General features: G+C 41.5%; 1 protein-coding gene across 1 annotated transcript in view; it reads left to right on the top strand.

The window, feature by feature from the left end:
- The first annotated feature begins 2,615 nt into the window (after positions 1–2,615).
- LOC135219051 (leucine-rich repeat-containing protein 45-like) overlaps positions 2,616–18,982 on the top strand; it is a 51,504-nt gene continuing 35,137 nt past the window's right edge. Inside the window, exons 1-5 of the mRNA XM_064255481.1 lie at positions 2,616–2,765; positions 7,764–7,857; positions 9,207–9,373; positions 9,951–10,114; positions 16,297–16,310. Of these exons, the coding sequence (XP_064111551.1) occupies positions 2,680–2,765; positions 7,764–7,857; positions 9,207–9,373; positions 9,951–10,114; positions 16,297–16,310 (525 nt within the window). The 5' untranslated portion in view covers positions 2,616–2,679. The remainder of the gene's footprint in view (positions 2,766–7,763; positions 7,858–9,206; positions 9,374–9,950; positions 10,115–16,296; positions 16,311–18,982) is intronic.

Genomic DNA, 18,982 nt, shown 5'->3' with positions numbered 1-18,982 from the left:
TTATATGTAACTCCGGGAGAACTCATTTCCCCGCAACATTATTATTATTATTATTATTATTATTATTATTATTATTATTATTATTACTCAAACCCTCAAATTTTTCAAGATATGCCAACAATGAAGGTAAGAAGAGTTTGATCTTGATATTTTTCTTATGGGTGTTATTCTCTTCGACCTCCCTGTTGCTTATATCAATAAGCGACGAAATGAAAGATTACACACACACACACACACACACACACACACACACACACACACACACACACACACATATATATATATATATATATATATATATATATATATATATATATATATATAAGCGAATACCACAGGAAAAGGATAGTCAGAAATCCAAGCGCTTTCGCCTTTACTAAGACATTGTCAAGGAACGAATGAAATACAGTTGGAGAGAAAGTTATCAGGTAAACAACAGATCAAGAATACCAGAAGGCTAATTGTCAAAAAGGTAAAAAATTAAGGAGATAATCCAGGATTATCGGAAAGCACACGGTCATAAACTTAAACATAGATTTAACCCTAACAGAAACTACAAAGTATCCGTATAGTCAAAAACATGTAAAAACTGAATATATTAATTTTGTTGCTTATATTTATTTACAACTTTTTTCATTGTGAAGGCATCAAGTTTAAATAAACCAAGACTTAAATTTAGAACATTTCCATTATTTGACTTGATGAAACAAGATTCAATGATATTCCTTTTAACTGTGTCATTACATGTGATTAAGGCTCTTGCTTGACTCCAGTTAATAGGATGGTCTAAATCTCTCATATGCACGAATAGTACATTCGATATTTGCCAAGTTCTCACGGAATATTGGTGCTGTTTGAGACGTTGTGAAAGAGATTTACCGGTTTGTCCGTAATAGACTTTATCTCACTTTTTGCAAGGAATTTCATAAATGCAGCCTGGAAGACCTTTAGGAGAATTTTTTATTACTTAACTCTTGACATTAATGTTACTGAAAACAACATTTATGTTAAAAAGCTTTAAAATTCTAGGAATATATAAAAACCTTTCATCATAGGGTAATTTTAGAATGTTATGCTTACTAAATTCAAGTTTGTAATTAGTTAAATAAAATGTTTTTTAGATCTTTTCCTTGCCACATCTACAAAAGTCCTTGGGTATGTAAGTTTCAGTGCAATATCATAAATAGTTTTAATCTCAGCGTCAATAAACTGCGGGCTACAGACACGTAAAGCCCTTAGGAACATCCCAGAAAAAAAAAGAGAATTTAACATTTTGATGGTGATTAGAGTAGTAATGAAGAAAAGAGGCAATATCAGTTGATTCCGAAAGACTGAAAAGGCGAAATTTCTATAATTTCTATGGACAGTTAGTTACATCAAGAAAATTCAAATTACAATTTCTTTCTTCCTCTACAGTAAATTTTATAGAAGGGACTAAATTATTGAGATTATTAAGGAACTCCTGGAGATTTTCGTGATATTGCCTTGAAACTTAAATACCCAAGGACTTTTGTAGATGTGGCATGGAAAAGATCTAAAAAAACATTTTATCTAACTAATGACAAACTTGAATTTAGTAAGCATTACATTCGAAAATTACCCTATGATGAAAGGTTTTTAGTTATTCCTAGAATTTTAAAGCTTTTTAACATAAATGTTGTTTTCAGTAATATTAATGTGAAGAATTTAGTAATAAAAAATTCTCCTGAAGATCTTCCAGGCTGCATATATGAAATTCCTTGCAAAAAGTGTGAAAAAGTCTATTACAGACAAACCGGTTAATCTCTTTCACAATGTCTCAAACAGCACCGATATTCTGTGAGAACTGGGCAAATATCGAACTGGAGTCAAGCAAGAGCCTTAATCCCATGTAATGACACAGTTAAAAGGAATATCATTGAATCTTGTTTCATCAAGTCAAATAATTGAAATGTTCTAAATTTAAGTCTTAGTTTATTTAAACTTTGTAGTTTCTGTTAGGCTTAATCTATGTTTAAGTTTGTGACCGTGTGATATCCGATAGTCCTGGATAATCTCCTTAATTTTTTTCCTTTTGACAATTAACCATCTGGTTTCTTGATCTTGTTGTTTACCTGATAACTTTCTCTCCAGCTGTATTTCATTCGTTCCTTGACAATGTCTTAGTAAAGACGAAAGCACTTGGATTTCTGACTATCATTTTCCTGTGGTATTCGCTATATATATATATATATATATATATATATATATATATATATATATATATATATATATATATATATATATATAAACAATTCCTTAGTTCTTCATTGGATATATATGTGTATGCATGTGTGCTTGTGTGTAAGTTTGTCTCTACACGTGATTAATGTATGCATTATTAAAAATAATATGTCTACTGTGAGTAATTTCACATATTAATCAATTGTTTGATGAAAGATACGACCAATGATGAAACCAAGAAACACTCACATCAACGGCCAAATAAGACATTAGTGAGAGTGGTAAGATGGTAAATCAATCGGTCTTGCTCTAAACACCACTGAGTTGTATTGTATACGATCTATGTTGACGTCACCATTCCTCTCGACCAATAGGAAGCCAGGATATAGGTTTGTTTGTAAACAAACATATTTTTGCGGTGTTACGAACTTTGATGGAAAGTTAGGCAGCTTGACGACGCTTATTTTTTTACGGTTTATGGCTTCACCTGATGAACAGTACAAACAGTTATGCAAGAAATACAATATCGAGGTGCAAGAATGCGTGAGAGACATTTTAAAGCAGTAAGTTCACTTTCGTACGTTCTAGCCTAGTATCCTATGACCTACTGGGCTACCTAGTAGTTTGTTGCGTCAGATTTTTACTGCTTAGCTTTAGCTAGCGTAGTTTATGCTATTTTTCTGGGTTAATCTAAGTAATCGAGACCAAATTTCAGACTAAATTATAACCCACCGCGCCTCTCGATGATTTTGTTTCGTGTTTCCCTGACCCTAATCCTGCAGGCTAGTTAGGGTAAAATACCTAATGGCCGGCCTTTACATAGCGCGACCACCTTCCCGAAAATCGGAAATTATGGCCTTAATTTGTGACTTGGGAGAAAAAAAACTGACTTCGAGAGGAAAGTACAGGTCTTGAGGTGTTGCTTTGACGGACGCTGGCTCTTGACTAATGTCCAGCCTGGGTTACAGGACGAGTTAAAGTACTTTTTCTGGGAAGGTGGTCATGCTACGGTAGAGGCCTGCCATTTGGTATTTTACCCTATACCTACCTATCTACCTATACCTAGGCCCAGCTTGTAGGGTAAACAACTGCAGACGATCCATCGTCATCGCGTGGCTCGGCCTTATTCACTCGATATTTAATTGGTGAAACAAGAATACAATTACAACTTTAAGCATACCATTCAAAAGATTGAAGTTTCGTCAACATAAGGTGACATATGAAGTCCCCATACAAACTAAAATAAGCATGTGAGCTCTTCGTAAAATATGTTTTCAAGGCAGTTTTGAAATCCAATATGGCGGCAATCATATGGCTGGACGTTCTAACCACGGACAATCCGCCATCTTTCCCAGCCTTCCCAGCACTCATTTGAACAATGTTAGCGTATATATGTAACGTTTATTGATCTTACTCAAGTTTGCAGTTGTAATCAGCACAATAAAACAACATTTTGTTGCCTATATTAGTGAAAGTATGAAACCTTTTATTCCCGGGGTCATGGTTTGAACTGAATTCATTTTTACCTTGTAATCAGTATTTTTATCCTTACTGCCATCCCAACTGAAACTCCACAGTGCTTATTTGATTGTAATTATTCACATTTTGGTCTTAATTCACTCCACATTGCACTTGAACCACGTTGCTGTTCCTGGTTCCTAAGTACTCACTCCGCAAACACAGTTACAAGCAGCAGACGACAACACTGATTATGGGTGCAAAGCTTTATTCCCTTAATTGTTTACTTTACTCATTATTTAATTTAACTTTACTTCAAAATGTTTATTTAATTCATGTCTTTTATCCCTTTTTTGCAACCAAATTAACCCTGAAAAATTACAAATATTTCGGATGTATACTTACGAGCAGATGACGTGAGGAAAAATGACTCATCGTTGCCAATCTAGTGGAGCATCACACATACGCCGATGCATTTACAAACTGTTTCGATGAATTCTAGTTGTCATAGTAATGCAGTAATGATAAAATTGCTGTAATATGTATATATACTACAAATAGATACGCTAATTTAACTTATTTCCCCGGTTTTGTGTTAGTCTCATATCCAGTTTGGAGGGTAAACACATACCAATTGACAACGCTGATAAATAATTGAAGAGCACAAAACACCGCAAAGAATGCGGTAGTCCCCTTCGATAAGTATGGTTAGAGGTTGGGTGTACGATTGTTGTGATGAAAGTGCCCCGGCGGATTTAGCACAGGAAATGGGAAGTTTATTGACAAAAGCAACTCTGCAAACATCGACATGGCGTCAATCTTCTAAATATTCCGAGTTGTAAGTAAAAATTTCAAAAGCGTTTTGGTGGTGTGTGCACTGCATTGGCCACCCTTTTCATTAGTCTCTATTTAAATCTTAGAATATGGCCTTAATTTCTAACTTTGGAGAAAATACTTACTTCGAAAGGAGAGTAGAGGTCTTTAGCTCCTTCTCTCACCAACAACAACTCTCCGGTGTCAGGACGCCTTAAAAGTACTTTTTCGGAGGGTGGCCTAGCTGTGGTAGTCAGTGAGTTGGTCAGTCCATGCGGTGTTTTACCCTACAAACCATCAGTCTTTACATTAGGAATCACCTTCGGTGAAGCTGGAAACGGCCGCTAGACTTTTATAGCAAGGTAGTTTGGTAGTTGAACTACTGCTTGGGAGGGGGAATCTGCCCTCTTGGGTGTATGTATTCACTTCGCTTTCAGCTGCTGTCAGGTGATGACGTGTGTTACATCACTCTTGTTTTGTCTGTTGTTAGCTCTTTGCATTACTTTCACGGTGAGATCTTTTCTTACTTTTGTGTTTAATGTATTGTTATTTTTGATTTGCCGTTGATTTCTACATCACTCTCGTTTTGACTTTGCTAGCTCTTTGCATTACTTTCACGGTGAGATCTTTTCTTACTTTTGTGTTTAATGTATTGTTATTTTTGGTTTGCCGTTGATTTTGGCATATTTTAACCTTGCAAGCCCATAATTTTATTGTGCCTGCTTCTAGCCTACCCCTCCATAGTGCATATGACTATGACTGGGTAGCAAGAAGCGTAATACGTAATTACATATTCAGTGTGGATATCAATCCTCATATCCTCTGCAATGGATAGGTTGCAGAGGATGGGATTGCAATCTTGCATTATCTTGTGATCAGTGTTATTCTTTAACCCATGTGCAATGTGTAAGCTCCAGGGAGGGAACGCTCTTGGGGGAGTGGTGCAGAGACTCTGTCTTGAAGTCACAGCCCCTACAATTCCCTCGGCACCTGGTCCTTCCTCCTCATTGTCTACCCCACGGAGTCCCCCACACTGCTCTTTCTACGAATGAGGCCTCCTCTTCTTCCTTTCGCCTCATTTTTGAGGAAGACCTCGGCATGGGGCCTCAGGTCACCTTGAGGGAGCTGATCCCTTGGGATGACAAGGAGCCCCCTCTATTAAGCCATTTGTTCCTTCTTCAGGTATAATAGAAGAGCAGCAGGTCAGTCTTGCAGTGGCTTGGTGTTCTAGACCAGCAGGTTCCCATCACTGCAGGTATTGCTTTCGCACCTGACTGTCCTGTGACGACTCGGGAAATGGAATGCAGGAATCATTAGACAAACGTACAGAAAGCCACCAGACTCATTTGGACGCAGCATCCATTATTTCCTCGCCAGCAACACAGGAGAATTGAGGGTGGGACACAAAGTTGAGATGGCCATACCCATCCAGGTGTCAGCTGACCTCTCTCTCTCGGTTGAAGTGCCCCCATCACCTATAGACCGTTCTGAGGGGACTGTTGGGTTGGCAACCTCTTCTCTCTCCCCAGTGCCTCCAGTGGAAGATGGATCTTCAGTGACGATCACCTGCCCTCGTGAATCTCTGAACCCTATCTCTCCCCCAAAATCCCCCATTGTGGATGTGGATGAGAGTAATCATAAGGGGTCTGGTGGCTGGCAGATACAAACAAGTAGAAAAAAAATAGAACCTCTCATTTGCCTGCTGGACTGAAGCCCAACAAACGTGATTCACCTTGCCCAAAACCTGAGAAGAGATGTCACTTAGTGATTCACAATCTGCGTTCATCGATGATGCTGGATGCTATGTGGAGAGGGTCAGGTTTCTCATGGGCTCTGACCCCCTCATCTCCAACAAACTCCCATGCAAAATTAAACATAAAGTGGCTTACAGGATTACCTGCCTATTACAACACCTTGATGTTTTTAAAGGCGAGAATTTTGTTCCTAATATAAAACTCACAAGATATATCCTAATCCGGTACCAACCCAGCCCCAGTGGAACTTACTGTCATCGCAAGGAGGGTCACTTCCACTGCAAGTGCCAACCAACCTCTCACGGCAAGTGGCTAACCCCCCATCCACCCAAATGATTGCCACTTTCATCTCCCATCTTCGTGAGTAACCATAGATACATTAGATATAATCTTTTGGAATATTTTTGGCCTTAAATGGAATACTCCTCCCCTAAACATTTTCTGCAAAAACTTTAATGGCATCATTGCATTGTAAGAATGCAGCTCTGGCCACATGACTTTGTTTATATGCCCTGGGAAAGTTACAATAATTTTGATCAATATTGCAGGATCCTAGGTAAGTTACACAGTATCATTCATGATTCTCCTGCTGATCATATCTGTATAATCGGGAACCTTAATTCTCACCCCACAAAACAATTTTGTAACGAACTTACTCGCTTCTGTCAAAATCATGCTCTCCAAATTAGCGATGTAATGCTCCTCTTTCCCTCCTCATATTCCAATTACAACCTCCTGGCTGGACCATTGCATCACATCTCGACAACTTCATGATTCTATTATGACCTTCAATATTCGCTACGATCTTGCAACGGGCTATGATCACATCCCTTTACAGGTGTCATTCAGTACCCCATTCCTCCCTACCATGAACCCCCTAACTGATCACCCATCAGCTGTAAACTGGGATTTTAAAAACCAACAGAAAACCAGATACTTTAGGGTAAAATATGGCAATCAGCTACATAATTACATACTACACGTACTGGGTAAGTCCCATAATTAAAGATGACATTTTTATAATAGAACAAAGTTTTGGATATACTTACCCAGTAATTACGTATATAATCAGAGCCCACCCTCCGTCCCCTTGCATGGATTTTCTTTTTAAGGGTATAAAACAAACTGAGCTCTTTGTCAAGTGGTTCCTCTCTTTCCCTGAAAGTGGACGCGGCATTGCTACCGAACCAAAACAAAACATAAATAAAGTTAGTGTAACCCATGAATTTCGGAATTTAACTGCCGGGCGATTGAAACTCTTATCTATATAATTACTGGGTAAGTATAATTACAACTTGGTTTTATTATAAAAATGTCCTATTTGTCATCAGCATAGCTGGATTTTTAAAAGAACACGTAAAAGATAAACATTTAATCGCAACTTTTACTGCGTGTAGGTTGTGTTTGTAAGGTTTTCAATTTCTTAAAATGCTGGGGATTACTTTTGTTTTATTTTCATGTTCTCCTCAACTGTCCCAAATTTTTGTTTGTACTTATGGTATATATTCACTGTAATTTTTATTATTTCTTTTCCAGGGGAGATATCTTGGACTTTTCCAATCAGACTTTGTCAGTAGGAACATGTGCAGTGTTGGGGAAAATTATGCAATCATCTACTGTCTTTTCCAAGGTATGCAATGTTTCTGTTGTGTTTAATCATTTTTGGATTTGCCTGCTCATATAATAGGCAAAATCTTGATTTTTCTTTTACCTAACTCCTTAAAAGATAAGTTTTCTAGGTAAATTTTTGAAATAACAACTATTTTTGTACTGGTACATAAACTAAACTTGTTAGTAACAAAATTGCACCCAAAAAGACCCCTTATGGTTTGTGTTGTGTTGAGTTAACTTTACTGAAGGTTAGTAAATATATTGTACTTTTAAACAATTTTGGAAAAAAGCTGAATAGAATATAATTTGAGCAACGGCTCCCCTTTTCTTGGGGGTTTTGATGTAGGAGAGGCCAATTGGAGTGGGTGCCGTGGTAGTGAGTTTCACTCGCCCCAGATCTACACCGACACCTTTTTAATGAAGGTGAGCGAGCTGGAATATTCTGGCAGGTCCAATTTAGCAGTTCTCTGGTATTTTAGCAATATCTTACCTTAGAAATAGTGCTTAAGGAACCTATTTCACTGGGCGACACGGCTCCCTCGCCCAGAAATAGATTTTTCCTACATCAAAATCCCTTTTATAAGCTCGTAAGTTTTCTGTGAACTGACAGTGCGTGTTTGAATTGGGAATATCTTTTTTGAATTCACTTTTACTATAGTAAGTTAGGAGAAATGCAGTCACACACTTCATAGAATAAAGTAAGAACTTGCTTACAGAATATCCATGTGTATTCAAATAGTTTCCCCTGTATGAAAGAAAAGAAAGAAAGAATGCCACTAATAACTGTATGATGCAGATAATTATAGTCATCTCTAACTTAAAATGTATATTGCAGATGCCAAATAAGCTATTCCTGGTCCAGTTTTTAAAAGTTCAATATGAAAAAAAAGACACTTTAACCAATTGTTTTAGCAGGTAAGACCTCATTGGCACAAATGAGTTTTTTGCACTTTAGAAGATTATCTTATGCGATATCTTCGTCACTTTTGGCATCATGGCTTGATTGTACCTTGAATATGGCCTCTCTCATCATATGGAAGTCATAGTTCTCGTTTGTTGGTTTACCTCACTGAAACTAGCTCTGAATACTTGAAATTCAAGAGTCTCATTCTAATAGTATAGTACATGGATAACTGACATTTTGAACTTTGAAAGTGTGGGTGCTTATCCTTAAGATGTAAAGAGGTCTATATCTCATAGAAGGAAAGAGTATAGGCTGTGTTTTGGTGTCAATAGTGGAATGGTTAAAGTGTCCTTTGATGTTCAAAAGTATTCAAGTTCTTTTTCATGTGATTTTTTAACCAATAAATCAAATAAGCTTAAGTAAATGAAGGACACAAGTTTAAGTTTAACTTCTCTGTGTTGCAGGGAAGTTTTGAAGACTGTTTGCTTGAAGAAGATGCCATCAAATCAATCCTGTTTGGGCTTTGTGGAAATACCTCCATGAAAACAGTATCTCTCAAGGGAAATAATATTCAAGGCACTGCCACTAATGCGTTGGCCAAGATGTTGCAGCATAATGTTACCATTGCTAGGTTTGTCATTTTTTTTTTACAAGGAAGAGATCACAGTTAGTATGGAAATTCTGTATGACGCATGTCAGAGGCATCTGTTTAGTGGAGATAATAGCTACTGTAGGGTACAGGCAGTCCCCTGGTTACGACGGGGGTTCCGTTCTTGAGACGCGTCGTAAGCCGAAAATCATCGTAAGCCGGAACATTGTCAAAAATCCTAAGAAAACCTTACTTTTAATGCTTTAGGTGCATTCAAAACTATGTAAACTGCATTCTTATTGCATTTTTCATCAAAAAAACCTTTAAATATTTATTATTTTGCATTTTTTGTATCATATTTCATCTGCCAGATCAGCGTTTGTAGGTTCGTAACTCTGGAACATGCGTCATAACCCTGGAACATGCGTCGTCACCCTGGAAATAATTTCTGATGAATATAATTGAAAAGCGTCATAACCTCGGAACGTCGTAAGCCAAGACCGTCGTAACCCGGGGACTGACTGTATTGTTTTTTATTTTATGATCTTTAGTTTTTCTCCTGTCATTTTCATGTTGCTAGTTTTAGTCTGTGAATTTCATATGAAAAAATATCTTTCAGGCTGTCATTGGAATGGAATAACATAGGTCTGTGTCCAGAGAGCTTTGCAGCCTTTTGTGAATCTCTTAGTGGCAATTCAACCCTTCAGTTTCTCGACTTACGGAGTAACCAGTTGGGAGCTGATGCAGCAGCAAGTCTTGCTCAGGCTTTGATGAGAAATAGCAGTCTTCTCTCCTTAGGTATGAATGACTTGAAAAGTTTGCAGTGTTAATGTAGTACTATTAAATAATTTCTTGATAGTGTGACGAAGTGGCGTAGAGTATCTGGTTCTGGATACCATTAATACTTGGTGCATGAAATAGTCAAAGATCTGTGTCTGGACACCATTAGTATTTGTTAACCCAAATTGCCAAGTATCTGGTTACTACACTTACCATTTGTACTTGCTAATACAAGAGACCCTTTTATTTCTGGGTCTGGGACACCCTTTGTACTTAGGGCACAGTTCATTCAAGTACCTGGTTGTTACTTACCTCACTACAGACAGACATCTGACCCTTCATCACAAATACTAAACGACTGAATACTCTAAAGGTAAGAGTGATCCCTTTTTTCTAACTGAACAGTCAAGAAAACAATCAGTCTAAGTTCATTAAAATATGTGTGAGGTAATCTTAATTAAAGGGTATCACTCGTGCAAATTCAAATTTAAGTATTTCCCTGATTCTGTTTTATTTGTGGGAAACGTCACAATTATCACTCTATATTTCTACCTAAACAAAATAAAATATAGCTGGTGGTTCAATGAAATACTCATATGAATTTTAAATACAAAAGTTTATTTCTAAATTCAAAATTTATAAGTGAAATTCACAATCTCAGGGAAATTGTTATTACTTGAAAACAAAAGTTTAATTAATTCTTGAAGTAATTATTAAGCCAAAATTAAATCAAAGTTTATCAAGAAAATTAATTAAATTAAATCATAAAGCAATAATTAAATTTGAAATTAAATTTAATTAAATGCAAGTTAATTCACAAGTGTAAGATTCAAAATGTACACAATAGAATATTATTCAAACTAATTAAACAAAATAAAGACAATGCAGAAAAACATAATGCATAATATAAAAACAATTAAAGCATTGACAGTACAATCATTAAGCATATAAAAGGGATTTTGACGAAGGAAAAATCTATTTCTGGGTGATTGGCTCGTGTCGCCCTATGAAAGGATCCTTAATATCATTCTTTCTAGGTAAAATTAATCTAAAATTACCAGAGAAAAACAAAATTAAGAAAATGTCAGTAAAACTGACTCGCTCACTCTTAAAAAGAAGTGTCGGTATGGTAATAGGGGCGAGTGTGGAACACTACCACGAGACAATAACCAATTAGAACTTCGAATCAGAATCCCCCCAAGAGAGAGCTGATACCAACGGGCGATGCAGTCGCTACTACTACTACTAGAGGACGCCACGGACAGCAGCGCCCCTAGCGGACATCCTTAATAAAAAACATCTTGTCCTGCAAGGGGGGGAAAACAATAAAGGGGGGGTTTCATAGGGCGACACGAGCCAATCACCCAGAAATAGATTTTTCCTTCGTCAAAATCCCTTTTCTGGGCTCAGCTCGTGTCGGCCTATGAAAGAGTACCAGAGAAACAGACAAGATGGGAAAAAAAAAGGAACAATGAAAAACAGTGTAAAATGATGGATATAATGTAAGTAAATCAATTACAGCATACAAACTAAGCACTTAAACTAACTTATACTAAACAGTAAAATAACAGAATGTTAGTAATCTTAAAGTACTTAAATGGTAATTACAGTAAATTACAGTGATGCATGTAATATAAACTAAAAGGGATTTACTTGAAATATTTACAAAATATACAAACACACTGTGTCCTACCCTAGCATAAAAATAAGGGTAGGTACACTGAAGTACATTATAAGTACAATTGTGATAAATATACAAACACATTGTGTCCTACCCTAGCATAAAAATAAGGGTAGGTACACTGAAGTACACTATCAGTACAAGTGTGGATGTCCCTAGCAAAAAAAAATAAGGGACAATCCACTATATGATTCCACGGCTAAGGCTAGGATATCCGAGTAGCATGGCGATAGGGTGAGGCATGTTGGAAGCTGTAGGTAGAAAGGAGACCTGGATCTATACTACGACTACTATACAGTATCAGGGGAAACAATGTTTCCCGCTGCTACTGCTGAAAACTTTAAAGATTCCAAGGACTTAAGATAGTGGCGTTTAAAGACTGTCGGGGATTTCCATCCAGTATACTTTTTAAGATCCTCAAAGTTCATATGTTGAAAATAATTAATTGAGGTGGCTACTCCCCTGATATCATGTGCTTTTGGAAATGACTCAGGATTGGCTTGTTTAATGAAGTAAAGGATTTGTTGCCTAATACCTTTTACTGACAAAGTACCACCTTTTTCTCTCATGAAGAGAGCACCTGAGGATCTTGAAGAAGTACGAGATAGAAAGGCTCTAAGAGTTGATACTGGGCAGAGAGAAGGATCCTGGGGAAGTGGGATAACTTTCCAAGGGGCCCACCTTGCCAGAGGATCCTCATTTTTGGCTAAAAAGCTACGATCCGGAGCAAGTAGAACTTCTCCTGATGGGAGGAATTCCACATGACCCGCATCCCTGGATAGAGCCGACAGTTCTGAAATTCTAGCTCCTGAGGCTAAGCTTAATAAGAATAATGTCTTCCTCAGGAGCATTATGAATGTACAAGATGAGTTGTCAGTATCTGAAGCTAGTTTGAGGACATCATTTAAGAACCATGAAACTGTAGTAGGCCTTTGGAAGGCCTCCTAAGTCTAGCACAGCTTTAGGGATAGACGTAAAATAAGATTCAGTCAGATCTATCTGAAAACCTACTTGAAAGATTTTCTTCAAAGCCGATTTATGAGTGGTAATAGTGCTAGCTGCTAAAACTTTTTTCAAACAAGGATCTGAAGAAGGATATAGCCAGATTAACTGTCATGGTTGTAGTGTTCGATTCTTTCAAGAAAGATGCTAATTTTTTAACAGCTGAGTCATATTGTCTAATGGTTGACTCTCTCTTATCTGATTCTAGGAAGAGAATATTCTGTGGATCAATATTAGCATCTTTATTAGCCGCAAACTTCATGAAGTCCATAAAGTTAGGGTCTGGAGAATTCCTGAGGAAGCGAACACAGTCCTCATTTGTACTGATTGTGATAGCTTGGGATTGGGAATCCGTTGAGGTCGGAGACCCAATTCCAGAAGTAGAGGATACCAGTTGCTCTTGGGCCAGTCCGGTGCAATCAGAGCTACTATTCCTTTGAAAGACCTTAGTTTGCTTAGGACTTTCAAGAGAAGATTCACTGGAGGAAAAACATAAATTCTCCTCCACTGATTCCAGTCCAACGACAGGGCGTCCGTGGCATACGCCAGAGGGTCCAGGTTGGGGGCCACATAGCAAGGGAGCTTGTGGTTCGCTTGTGAGGCGAAGAGATCTACTTGGAGACCTGGGACTCTCAGGCTTATCCACTGGAATGACCCTTCGTCTAGAGACCATTCTGATTCCAGAGGAACTGACCGGGACAGGGCGTCTGCTATCACATTTCTTACTCCTGCCAGGTGAGTGGCAGACAGATGCCATTTGTGTTTGTTTGCTAAGGCAAAGATGGCTATCATGACATGATTCACGTGCTTGGATTTGGACCCTCCTCTGTTGATGCAGTGAACTACCACTGCACTGTCCAAAACTAGCCTTAGATGAGACTTCTTCGGGGGAAGCAGTCTCTTCAAGGTAAGAAATACTGCCATTGCTTCCAGAACGTTTATGTGGAGCTGGCGAAATTGAACTGACCAAGTCCCCTGAACCTGTTTGAACTGGGAGTATCCCCCCCACCCGGACAGTGAGGCGTCCGTGTGAATGGTTAACACTGGAAGGGGATATTGAAGGGGTACCTTCTTGGCTAAGTTCTTTACTTTTGACCAAGGACGGAGTTGATTGCGAAGGATCTGTGGTATTACTGACAACTTGTCTCGAGATTTGGTGTTTGCTCTTGATCGCCAAATTCGATTTAAATCTTTCAGCCTTGCTTTCAGGAGGATATCTGTTACCGAAGCAAACTGAAGGGACCCTAGGATTCTCTCCTGGTTTCTCCTTGATGTTTGTTTGCATTTGAGAAATTGCCTGACAGATTTTGCTATTTCCTTCCGTTTGGCCACTGGAATTGACAGATTGTGGGAAGACAATCCCATTGGATTCCTAGCCACTGAAAACGAGACTCTGGGGTAAGTCTGGATTCGTTTTGTTTATCTGGAACCCCAGATGTTCCAGAAAGTGAACTACCTTTTTGGTGGCTTTGAGACATTCCTCGACTGTTGGTGCCCAGATCAACCAATCGTCGAGGTATGCTGCTACCATGATTCCCTGAGCTCTCAATTGTTGTACAACCACTTCTGCTATTTTTGTGAATATCCTGGGGGCTACATTCAGACCGAAGGGCATCACTTTGAATGAGAATGTTTGATTTCCTAGCCTGAATCCTAGGAATGGGCGGAAGTGCCTGGCTATAGGGATATGATAGTATGCGTCTGTAAGATCGATGGAGCATGTGACGGCTCCACGCGGAAGTAAGGTCCTTACTTGCGAGAGGGTAAGCATCTTGAACTTGTCGCAACGAATGAAAGAGTTTAGCTTTGACAAGTCTAAGATTACCCTTCTTTTTGTTGAGCCTTTCTTTGGCACGCTGAATAAGCGACCTTGAAATTTTAGATGCTTGACTCTCGCAATAGCTCCTTTCTGAAGGAGTTCTTCCGCGTAATCTGTCAATTCCTCTGATGGTATCTGGTGGAATGATTTGATTGGAGGAGGCTCTTTGATCCAACTCCAACCCAATCCTTTGGACACTATGCTCTGTGACCCAATTGCTGAACCCCCACCTGTGGCGAAGAGGAACAGCTCCCTCCTACCTGGGGAGCCTCATTGTTGATGGGCGGGTTGACCACCACGCCCTCCTCTGAACTGCCTGCTCCTTGTTGCCCTTCCTGCGCCACGCTGACGAAAGTAACCTCTCGCCCTACCTCTGGTTGTTTGTAACCTTGAGCCTCATATGAAGGGTTGAAGGCCGGCGAGATTGCGTAGGAGGTGGACGGCTGTGATTGAGGGGACAACAGGAGGATGGGCTGGTTCTGCTTCGAACTAGCAGGTTGTCCTTGTTGGGTACTGGGACAGCTTGCACAAATTGCTGCTGTTGCTGGGGGTTTGTTTCTGATACGGCTGGAACCTCTTACCAGCCTTCTTTTGCTTCTTACCAGCAGTGGGGACGGATTCTTGTTTCCTCTTCGAGGAAATACCCCACCTAGCTCTAAGGCTCTGGTTGAGCCTAGCAGCTTCGTTGTGCACTTCGTTGACAGCGGACTCTGGGAAGAGATCCGCCTCCCCACATGCTAGAAGCCAAGAGTCTATTCGGCTCATGCCTAATAGTACACTCTTGTAGAGAACATGCTTCCGGCAATTCCCCTCCTAGCCTGGAAGAAGTCGAAAGCGTCTGATAGTACCGTCTGGAACTGAGATTTTGCCAAAATCTTGAACAGCGGTTCCGTAGCGTAAGAGAGAGCAGCCATTTCCGTGATTATAAGGGAATTGAGGGACCTGCCAAACCTGGTTCGCGCATCAAAACTCTGCTGGATTAGGGAATCCGGCAGCCTTGGTAGCTTCTCGCCGAACTGGTCCATGGCGCAGTCCGGTTTGAGCTTACCAAGCGTGAATGTAGCTGGTAAGTTCTCCCACAATTCTCCGAAAGCCGGGAAGAGCGGAGAAGTAGACTCCGCCTCCCTCAACTGTGGGAGTGGGCTCATCCTTGAGGGACTGCCTGAAGGGACTTCTCTACTAATTTCGTGGCGAACGGAAGAGAAACCTCCTCTTCCGTCGCGAAAATAGTAAAGGGACTCTTGTAGGCCTGGAGTTTAGTGTTCGTACACTCCCAGTCCTCAAGGCAGTGAACCCATTCCCGCTGGGCATGATCTCTACAATATAGGACAGACTCTCTAGAGATCTTGTCTTCCCCTAGTCAGAGCCGTTACAGTCAGCCTAGCATAACCGATGAAAGGCTGCGTCAGACCCGGCGGAGGGTAAAACTCGAAGTCCTCAATCCTCCGAGTTCCACACTCCGGGATAGAGATCATTCCATCCTTGAAAGGAGCGTAGGCAGCTACTCTCCATGGGTTCTCCATGGAGAAAGCTGGCAGAGAGTCGTATGGCGGGAGTTGGAGAATGCCAGTGCTTGGCACTGGGGAAACTGGAAGAGGAGCCTGAGATAGCCCGGCTACTCGGTCCTCATTCTCCCTAACTCTGTTAGAGAGATCTTGAATCGAATGGCCTGCATTGAGACAGAGTGCTCGACAATTGTGCGAACATCTGCTCGAATCTCGTCCCCAGGGCGGAGACTTGCGAGCCAACCAGCTCGCCCAACCTGTTGCATCACCACTGCTGAGAAAGCAGAGGGATCAAAGGTGCTAGGCCCTGTCTCCTTTTATCTCCCCCCCAATCCTACCGGCGTAGCCGGAGTGGAAGCGGAGGAGGCGGGAGAAGGCACTGGCTTGGCGGGAGCGCGGGCCCTTATCTCCTTAGAAGCCTTGCTTCTAGAGCTCTTTGAGTGAGAATGAGCTCGGCTTCGCTTTCACCGCGTCGCGTAGGAAGTCGAAGACTTCCTAGCGAAGAAGACGAAGACGACTTCCTAGAAGTTTGTCTTCGTCCTTAAAGTAAAGTCTTCGGTTCTCTCTGTCCCTTCACCTTTGGGGGTACAGAGAGAGCGGGAGAGGGGTGGGGGGGGTTAGGGACTCGATCACGATCCCACAAAGCCTTGGAAAGAAGCACTCGAAGAGGGTACAGGGAGAAGATCCAGGAGCACCCAAGGAAAGACCTTGGGCGCCCGACACACCTACCTCAACCAACAAATCCTCCACCCCTACCGCCATGGGTTCGATGTTAAGGTCCAGGGCAGCGACGTCCGGGACCGACTCCTGGGCAGCTACGACCCCGAAGGATTGCTGGTTGAGGTCTTGCCTGGATGGAAGGCTATCAGAGGGGGCCGCGGACAAGGGGTCAACATATCCAGTCGACTTGCCCGCAGGGAAGATCCTGGACGGCCAGCTTCTTATCAAGAATATAAGGCTGGCCTGGCGGCGTTCTTCCGAAGCCGCCCACCCACGCTTTCAGGGTGGCGAGGGCGACTTCCCTCACACCAGTAGCCTGAAAGAAAAGCGAGATGAGCTTCTAGTGGTGGCACGGGGTTTAACAAACTTATGACTAAGAGTTGTTAGTAAATGATAATGAAGCCTATAATGGACTACCCCATCTCCCAGCTGACCGACCAGGTCGTAGCAGATGGCGCAGGCTTCTGGGTGCCAAACGATCATCCCGTTGTAAGACGTGGCACAGGGGGCGTGAGACCTACACTATCGTGGCCGCAGGGGTTGAACAAGCGTGCGTTACACGCTGGGGGGGAGAACCTGCAGTTGGTTTAGCCCCTTGGTTAAGCCTGTAAGTGGAAAGATACATGAGTTACCAGGTACACACTTACAGTCTAACAGATGCTCCGCTGGTGACGGAGCGATAAAGTTAGATTAAACCAGAGCCCGCCAAAAATAGTTGTGGTAACCAGGTTGGTTGCGTGCCCTAGGCTATAGCTTCGCTGATGGCGGAGACGCAAAGGGAAACCAACCAGGAGTGGTGGTAAAAGGAAACCACGACGGAAAATGGCGGGTATGGTAGAAATATAATAATAAATTACACAATTCATTGTAAAATTAGGGTATATCCTTAAAAATAATATAATAATAATAATACAAAACCGCTCTCCACCCGTCTACTAGAAGAGTGCACGGGTAAGAAGCAAGCTCCCTTCGGTTAGCGGGGGAGAGATGTAAGGATATAGTAGGCAAGCAACCAGACACACTAGTAGTGCCCACCCTGCCCGCTAGCGGAGCCAGTAATCTATAACCAAAGGTGCCCCCCGGCTGCGACGGAAGGCTCCTTTCGTTATAGCGAGGGAGGTGGCTGAGCAACTGGGGAGGGGGGGAGGGGAAGGTCTCGGCGTAAACACGGCGGAGAGAGAGAGGGGGGAGGGGGGGATGGCCTACTCCTCCCCGCCTCACCGACTACCCGCTCGGAGACCCAGGTACTCATGAGTGGTCGCCATACCCCCACCCCTGCTGGGAGGAAAAACCCCTGGTCACTTCAGAGAGGGAGAGAGAGAAAGGCGACTGAGGTTGTCATGACAACCAAGGGGTCCCCCAGCCCTCCCTATACCAGAGAGGGAGGGCAGGGGCATGGTAAGGTGCGATGAACACGTGACCGCAAGTGGCCTAGGCCGCGAGCAACACAACCGTGAGAGGGCCACGTGAACCAGACTGTACCAATACAAGGAACAAGCACCTAGGCTAGCCTAACACCCTAAATATAATCAATAAAATACATCGAAAAGATGGAAAAGACACTTTTAGTAAAAGAAAGAAGCCCAGGAGGAGGCAGACTGTTCCAAGAAACAGAAGCCTACTCGGAGCCAGCGATAGCCGATGAAGAGCAAGAGCCGGGATGCTGGGCCGGAATAATAATAATAGCCCTAAATACCAAACTAAAAGACATGGTAGGAGGGCTAAACTAGCTAAAACTCGATGTAAAAAACAATGAACGCAATATAGGAAACCCATAAGTATAAGAAGTCCCAGTATGGAGGACCGGGAATTCTTAACGAGGCAGCATGGCGCCACCACGAGGCAACCGGGGAACCGTATATGACCTATTTAAGAGGAAAATACTGCGGTACCCGGAAGACAAAATTGAGGTAAAACATTACTTATGAGCTTACTTAACTTAGCCGTAGCAATAGCAGAGCGTTCCATGATGGTAGAAAACGATAATCCCGAAAATAACACAGCACAAGAAAAATGCGTCTTGGAACGCTAGCCGCTAAAAAATTAAGGATGTCCGCTAGGGGGCGCTGCTGTCCGTGGCGTCCTCTAGTAGTAGTTTAGTAGCGACTGGCATCGATCCCGTTGGTATCAGCTCTCTCTTGGGG

Source organism: Macrobrachium nipponense, chromosome 1 (genome assembly GCF_015104395.2).
Source record: "Macrobrachium nipponense isolate FS-2020 chromosome 1, ASM1510439v2, whole genome shotgun sequence".
In the NCBI taxonomy this organism is placed as follows: domain Eukaryota; kingdom Metazoa; phylum Arthropoda; class Malacostraca; order Decapoda; family Palaemonidae; genus Macrobrachium; species Macrobrachium nipponense.
Note: the sequence above shows the minus strand (reverse complement) of the source record. Positions and strands in the feature narration are given on the sequence as shown.